An 8,718-nucleotide genomic window follows, 5' to 3' on the forward strand; every position below is an offset into this window, starting at 1 on the left:
AATACATTGGATAAGTGATTACATAAGTATATTCTTAACATTATGTTATCTATTGACTCTTATTTATTTTTTTAAGAAAATTATAATTCCTAGTCAAGAACAAATATAAATTGACAGTCAACCCGGGGGTAGACCTTAATCTCCCTGTTTTGACAGCATTTTCCAAGGCAAGAGAACAAATATAAAAAATAAAAAGAAAGGTATGCAATGAGTAGAAGTCAATGCATTCCAGTCTTTGCAAGTGGGGCTAGTTCATGGATAGAATTCCATGAAGAAGAAATGTTTGATATGATTAGATTTGGATTTGTTTCTGTTTCTTTTTCCGATTCGATCCATGGTATGTCCTCAGCCTTTCATATCAAAACAGGGGTCTGGAATGTGTCCTCTTCTGGTGGGACTTCACACGCACCAAAAGCTACCATTATTGCAACGAAATTGCTCACCCCATGCGTGTTTGTTGCGAAGACTGAAGACCCAACCTAATGCTTGATTCATTGTTTGGAAGGAGCTTGGAAGAAAGCAAAACGACGAAAGATATTTTCCCGGCTTGAACACGACCCAAGCAATCAAGATTCCTTAACAATTAGGTTTGATAGAGTTCACATTACCTCCATCATCATCTAACTTGGTAGTTGGTACCTTCGCGTTTACATTAAACCTAGTCTAAGAATCAAATTGACCTACGCGGTCTGCAATGTTTCAACTAATTTTAGAATATTAAATGTAGTAATGCCTGAACGAATTACATTTCTATGGGAGTAAAGTTTGGTGAAAAGTTAATCCAACGTTAACTCGTTAGAAATCAATTAGAATGAGCATTACAAGAAAATTCTCGTGAGGATATAGTGTATTTGTGCTCAACATATCGTAAACGTGACATCATTAGCATAGCACAAATCTTACCTATTCATTTGTTTAACTAGAAAGTTTCAAAATTAAAAATTAGCTATACATTAGCAGGTAACCTTTCTCCAAACTTGCAGTGGAGTTTTCCAAATGACCCTTAGCAAAACATCAATATCGTCCAATATTAAAATAGACCAGAAGGTATGACCTCTAGAGTGGAGTTAGGAGTGTATGTTGGCCATTTACATCAAAGGGGCTTGATATCTCAAAGGAGGGTAGAGAATTGTACAAGGAGTGCTCAAGAATCATATAGTTGCCCACAAAGACTTATTTTTTTCTTCTCAAAGAAAAGAGAAGAAAAGAAAGGTGGCACCTACTAATTGTAGAAATGATCATAAGTTAAGTAACTTGTAGAGGTGGAGGTCATGCGCTTGAGCAGCCACCCCTCGGTAAGTAACATCGAAGATGCTAATCCTTTCTTCGAAATTTCTTTTAGCACTAAAATCTTTTTTTTTCTTCTTCTTTTGAATTCCATTAGGAGCTTCGTTTTTGTCAAGAGGATGTACGAAATCTCAACCATTTTGATGGGCTCGGCAAACCTATAACCTTCAAAGCACCAAATATATAAGAAAGAAGAAACGAGAAACAGAAAAAGAACACCTAATCATGAATATGGCCAACAAAGCAAAGTTAGGTTTGTATTTGCTAGATTTCATGGCTTCATCCATTTGTAGCCCTAAGAGTAAAATAATGGAAACTTCACTTTGTTAAAAATTCTCTTTGTCCACTTGGATGCATGGTGGACTGCAAGCTTAATAGAAACACCTCAGACAGTATCTTTAGCCGAGATTAGATCATATATAATATGATTTCCGATCAATGCGCCCATTGGTATTAAAGGCTGTTCGTGCTACATCATATTGTTTATTTAAAGAAGATCACATATTTTAAAGTCATAATATGGATGCAAGTCCACTCGACCGTTCAAAAGCACATTGCATTTTTTTATTGATATTTATTTAATAACATATCCTTTATAATTCTAGTTTGAGGGTTCTTGAGTAATCTATCTTGCAATCCTACCAAGTGCCTTCGAATTTGTGGTTGAACAATTTCAACCAGTTTTTGGTCTTCTTCTGGAGCCCACATAATGGAGGAAAATGAGGTTATTCTACATTGATTAATCAATACGCCATCCATGTTTAACATTAGTTGCGATAGTTGCATATCTATTCCAAACAAGGATTTGGGCCTTTACCAAACCCATTAGCTTGATAATTTCAGATTGAGGGGGATAAACTTTTAGTTGGTTTTGGATTAGTTCTGACTCCCAAAGCCACGCCAGCCAACCTCATGTTTTGATCTATTTCTACTCTTATGCCGTGGGTCAGGATAGTTGAGCATGAGCTGTCCTATCTTGACATTAAACATGGGACTATCATAATACCATTCAAATTTTCTATCAAACTACCCTCTTTGCGAACAATTACTGTATCACTTGATTTTAATCATGCTGATGTTGGATGATCGCAGACTCATGGGTCCTCTTTGTATTCTCACTTGTATACATCGAGGTGCCACCAGAACTCAAAACACTGCATAAAATGTAAATGCTGACGTGGCCCGAATTCGTCGATTGAGTTGCCGATTAGAGTAGCCAATCGGGCCATTGACCAAAATAGTCGACTGAGCTGCTGACCAAAGCAGCTAACTAGGCTGCTGAACAAAGCATCTATTCATACCGACCGATCAGCAGCAGTAAGCTACGTGTCTTCAATTTAAAGCATATTTGAAACGGTTAAAATATCTTAATAGGATGGTTATAACTTCGTATATTTATAAGGCATATTGTGGGACAATTGCAACTCGTCTCACAGCATTTGGCAATTATTACACGACCATGTAGTTACTGCACGTTCGACAATTATGATGTGCCCGACCATTTCGGATAGCCATCCTACGTCTTTATCCCTATATATAAAACCCTGGGGACCTCTAGGTATGCACACGCTATGCTGCTCTTGCTTACTCCAGTTAATGCTCTCTCAAATCTCCACTATTCCTTAAAATCTGGTCTAACTTAGATATCGGAGGGTTCCTCGTCGAATATGTTTCTGCAACCCTAATGCCTCTTTTATTTTCATGCAGGATTCTTCTATCTCCATGTCGGTCCTTAAACTTGAAGCAAGACAATGTGTCCGAGTAGAACCAAACACTATCCATGTCCCAAGTAAAACTCATCCAATCTTGTCAGGCTAGATTTTGGTGGCAACAAATAGCTTTGCTCAAGTATAGCCTGGTTCCAAGTAAATTACAAGGTCTTCTTTATGTATAAGCCTACTCCTAATATCATCACAATTTATTCTGCGAGATTAGGGTGGATTAACCTTTACAATTGGCTACCTAAGCTATATCATATCTTTTTTCTTGAGGGAACAAATCGGGATCCCCATCGTTTCCCATCCGAAAAGCAAGCTCCGCCAACAGTTCGTCGGTCCCTAGAAATGCGTTTGTCCGCGTTTCCCAACAGTTTCCCGGAGAATCGTGCGGTCCACAACGTGGACGTCGGCTCCTCGACGAGTGCGGGCCCCGCACCGTCTATCTGCGCCCTTCTCGTTCGGGCCCACTTCACGTGATCCGCCCGTTTTCGATCTCGAAATGCCCCTGGTCCTCTTTCCCTTTCTTTCTTTTACCCCCCTAATCGGACTACCCATTAAAGTCGCTTCCATGTCCCCTCCTCCCCCCCCCCCCCCCGCGGTTCACTTCAACGATTCACGTGGAGCGTGCCCACTGTACGGCAAAAGATTTAATAATTATAACACCTATTTTCAAAAAAGAAAATTAGTCTAGTATTCTGCGATATTCTCGGGATACGTTATTTTGTGCCGTCTGATAGATGTTCACGTGATCATATATTTGGAGAACCGAAACAGGATAAAGCCGTTCGAGAATATCGCCCGATGACAAAAATGTCCTTAAAGTAGGGCCGGACACGTTCACAAATCACATGTGATTATGGAAGTTCTGAGGGATAGTTTCGTCAACAGAAAAAAAAAATTTGAACGTAGTAGGGACCAACGGTTAACTTCGACCTGATTCTAGATTAAAGCGTTTCTCCTCGTGGGTGCTACACCCGGCGGCGATGCAAATGCACAACAGCACAACTTTGAAGAATCCATGGAACTCTATTTTTTTCAGGAAAAAAACGTGCCCTCACTCCGGTTTATATAAGCGAACGATGACCGCAATCTTCCACACGAAGATTTCAGAATTCAAATCTGGAATGGAGGGAGATTGATGCCGTTGTCCGGTGAGGATACTTTCCTTGTAGAACCGTCCAAATTTTTGTGGAGAAAAAAAAAGGGGAAGACAAAAATAGACTTGAGCTCACTGAACGGTGATGGGATTCGAACGAGTCGGAGAGGGAGAGAGATTACGAGAGCCGACAAAGGACTGGAGGGAAGAGGGAAAAAAAAAAAAAGGGGTTAAAATAAAAGAAATATTAATATTTAACGGGTACAGCCTGTCCCGTGCGGTGGGGCCCACACTCTATCAATAATTTTGCCGGTCGGTCACGTCTCTAACGAGGGCCCCACGCATCGCGCGCTTCCCCACCAAAGAGAGCGTGATCCCCGCTATCCCACCACCACTGCCCTCACGTGACCTGACTACCGGCCCGCGCCCATTCGGTCGTCCCAACCGCGGGCCAAGCGGTCAAATCCCACCGGTCAGCCGGTGGGAGCCGAGAAGCGGACGAAGCGGGGCGCACTTTCCACGCGTCGCAACGGACGACGGGAACCGCTCGCGGCGCAAGGTTAAAACAGAGGAAGGGCGCTGTGCCCCCAACTTTCGACACGTGTCGTCCGAGTACTTTCGAAAGCGGCTCTGCTTGGCTCGGCGCGGCTTGGACGCCAACGGGTGGTTCGGGTGCGCCTTTGAGCGGGTCGCCATCGCTTAAATTTTTGCTGGTCACGGGTTCGATGCCGCACGCTAGCAGATAAGCATGGATACCTAACCCACGCCCGCTGCCAGCTACGGTTAGCTCTTTTTCCATGCCCAGCGGACAGCGGTTTCCACGTTTCTGGAACTGACGCGTGCAACCGACGGTGTTCTAGATCCTACTGCGTTACAGGCAGGGAAGGCGCGATGCCACGGAGTGTTACGAAGAAGTTTCCACACACAGCATGAAGCGAGAATGGCGTATAACGAGACATACAAAACAATATTATTCTAGATTTTAAAAGGCATCTTTGTCATAGCGTTGCTCTCCTATCGGTGTTCTTGTGTTATTCAGACTAAGTGGGTGCATATGGACCACATCCTATTATGGAGTCATAGTTTCGTGTTGTTTACGTGAGATAATTTTTTGCGTCAAGAGGAGCTTGGAAGTAAATACATTGAGTGATTTTAGTCAAGTTCTTTCTTCGCTAATTTTATGTTTACAAATTTAGCTTTTATTTTGTAAGAGATAAAATAATTCTGAAAACACTTTGTGCAATAGGGCATCAAGCAGTCATTACCGTTTCTAATGAAAAAAAAATTGTATTAAATTAAATGAAGTACGGCACCATGGGTCCATCTCCAAGACAGACCCATTTATTGTACCAACAACCGATTGGATCGCATTGATTTGCTTGACCTTACAAGGCATTTCCTTCGTTGCTAAGTTTTGGAATTCTTGATATTGATACCAAGATAATCAAATATAGTGTTCTATATATATATAATCCACTAATATGATCATATGTCAAAGTGGTGTGGGATTCAATATGTGTGACAGTACTTGTATTTTAAGGAAATCTGATCTAAAATCATGTGAATGCTTCATGTCTATGCTACTTTTGAGGAAGCAAATGATCTTAAAGCATGCAACTGTGTCAAATTGTCATTCTCTATGCTATAATTCACTTGTTTGAATGAAAAAAAAAAAGAACCGTAATAGAAACGGAAGCCAGATTTAGATCCCAATCATAAAGAAATCGACATGATTCTATTATAGATAATCAAAATAATAGGTCAGCTGCCTACCTGATTGTTTATCCTGTAGAAGGATTGGAAACGTTTTTATAAATGTAGGTTGTATATGAGGACTTGTCATCTTTGCAAGGAGTAGGCTAAGTTTTGATTGTTACAAGTGATGGTGACATAGAGCTATGCATCAGGAATTGGTGATGCACATGTTGTTATGCCTTTTGTTTCATGTAGTAAAATTTTTCCATTCAACAAGAACTCTTTTGTTTCTCCATAAAACAAAAGAGAACTCTTTTAAGCTTAATATGGTTTAGAATTATCGATACCGTTAACATTACTTTGATTTTAAATTAAGTTTGGGACAATTTTTATGCATTACAAACACATAACATACATGCACCACACAGAAATAAAAATGGCCATTATATCTAAAACGTTTTAAAATACATATATAAATTATCGAGTATGCATTTATATTGTTACAATGCCATAACATATAAATTTGGTGTCATCATTGCCATATAGCTTATTGATACATGTCTTACAAACTGATTTCTAGTCGGGATACTATAGTAACGGATATGTATCTTGATATAATTTTCTAAGAAACAAGATCGTCGAACCGAGATTGTGTCGATTTATGCATACTCTCAATTGTGTTTCGGACCCGAACCTTTTTTTTGGGGGGGGGGGGGGGGGGGGGGGGGGGTGGGTAAAATTGAGGTTCGGCATGGGCTCTCACTAGTGATCCAATCCATGTTAAATAGAAACTACTACATTTTGAATCCAGGTCAGAAGGTCGAACGGAATTTACAGCTCAAGATGACATCGAAACGCCATCTTTAGTTTCTCCCCACTTGGAAGGTAACCTTGAAAGAGATATCATCAAAGGACACAGTCAAACTGAGAGGATATTTCGGTAATTCTCGTCTCCCATTGGAAAGTGGGTCAGATCCCCTTCTCCCATCCATCCAGAAGCAAAAAACCGCAAGAAACCCCTCCCACCGTCCGAAGGCAACTCCCCACCCCCACGGGATAAAAAAAAGAGAAGAGGCCAGTTTAGCCGACCGCTAAGCCGAGCCGCTGACGCGGTCGGTGGTCCCGGACTCCAAATCAGGAATTCAAATCCAGTTAATATCGGAGAAAATAAATAAAACCATATTCGTAAAAAAGAGCAGCGCGCCCGTGATGGATGTCCCCCAAAATCCCGATCGCCACGCGCCTGCTCTCCGCCTTTCCCGTTACCCTTTTCCTTATTTAATTGAATTATTCGCATTACCTTTTTTTTTCCATCAATAAAAAAATAAAAAAATCCGCTCCCAAACCCTCCCTCCCTATATAATCCGCAACGCAACCCTCGCCACCTCCCCAAAACGCCCCCGCTCGTTTTCTCTTCCCGCTCTACCCCCACTTCCCTCACTCTGTATACTCTGTATATTTTTTTTCCCTTTCCTTTATACCCAACAAACTGTTCTCTCTCCTCCTTCCCTTTTATCATGGAGGAGTCCGGCACTAAGAGAAGCCGGGAGGAGTCCGAGGAATCACCGGAGGCCAAACGCCTCCGTGCCGACCTATTTTTTGACATCCTCGACGACGACTCCGATGCGGACGAACGGGATCCGGCCACCCAAGACCTGGCCTCGGTGATGAAAATATTCGAAGAGGAGATCGCCCACCCGCCGCCTCCGCGGCCACCGGTGGCGCCGGACGCTGCGGATCCGTCCTTGCCGGCGGCCGATTTTGAAAATCCCCGCCAGCCTGAACTTGGGTACCTGCTCGAGGCCTCCGATGACGAGCTCGGCCTCCCCCCGACTGTCCCGTCGTCGTCCGACGAAGGCGGTGACGCCGGGGAGCCGGAGGTCCCCAGCAGCAAGGTGGAGGTGGCTGTGGAGGTGGAGGCCGAGGCCGAGGACGTTGGGTTCGGGCAGATCTGGGCGTTCGACGATGAGATTTCTGGTTGCTACGATGGGCTGGAGTTTGTGGCCCGGCAGCAGGATGATAGGGAGGCTGCAGTGGCGGCGGCCGACGAGGCCGTGTTTTTCGATGGTGGGCTCTTTGACTACCCGGACGTTCTCTGCGGGCCGTCCGATTTTGCCGATGTATCGTGGCGGTCGGAATCTCTGCCGGCCATCTGATGACGCTTTCCGGTGGCCCTCTTGTTAGCTACTTCTAAATTTTTTTTTTCTCTTTCTGAACAGGAGTTTGTAGAGTTTAGAAAAATGGAACAAAGGAGAAACGAAAGGCAGAAGAAAAAAATGGTTCAGATGTTAGCATCGTATTCCGCTTGTATTTCTGGATGAACCCTTTTTTTTCTCGCTCTTTGGTCTATCATTCGTTGGAGATCAGACAGTCGAAGCACTAAACCTCTTTCCTTTGTCTGCCTCTGAAATAGTTATTTCTCTAGCCCTCAGAGTTTAGAAAGTTGAAGAACACATTTAAATCAAAAAAAAAAATCAAAATCAAAACTTAATTGTGAAAGAAATTAACTAAATGAGGATGGTACGATTAATTTTAGACCGACGATATGGGCTGTCGATCTGGTGGTCCATGTTCAATGAGGCTGATCGTTTTGACAGATTTTTCGGCCGTCGTAAGATTCGTGCCAAGAAATCATCTAGTACGTGACGATTGGCTTTCTTCTCTTATTTTTATTCTTTTCTTGGCGAACGGTTCCCTCCGAACTCGCGATACGAAACGAGAAGTTGGGTGAGGAACAATTTGGTGGCGGCCGTCGCGATGGGCACGTGGGTTTGGTGGTGCGTCGACAGAGTTCGGCTGCTCGTCGCGATTAAGGTGGCAGGACGTGATTTGGTTCAGGGTGGGTTTTTTTAACTTATTACAATGGGAGGAAAGGGTAAATGGAGACATATACACGTGTGTCGGTTTTGTCTGCACGTGTGG

The 8,718-nt window shown here is 42.9% G+C and overlaps 1 protein-coding gene across 1 annotated transcript; it reads left to right on the forward strand.

Moving 5' to 3' along the window:
* Positions 1-6,998: 6,998 nt before the first annotated feature.
* Positions 6,999-8,186, forward strand: LOC103712879 (uncharacterized). Its single transcript, XM_008799568.6, has one exon. The coding sequence runs from the start codon at positions 7,314-7,316 to the stop codon at positions 7,950-7,952; it is 639 nt and encodes a 212-aa protein (XP_008797790.1). The 5' UTR covers positions 6,999-7,313; the 3' UTR covers positions 7,953-8,186.
* Positions 8,187-8,718: the final 532 nt, after the last annotated feature.

The sequence above is a fragment of the Phoenix dactylifera genome, chromosome 5 (genome assembly GCF_051530095.1).
Source record: "Phoenix dactylifera cultivar Ajwa chromosome 5, Ajwa_hap1_PhDact_Kaust_v1.1, whole genome shotgun sequence".
NCBI lineage: Eukaryota > Viridiplantae > Streptophyta > Magnoliopsida > Arecales > Arecaceae > Phoenix > Phoenix dactylifera.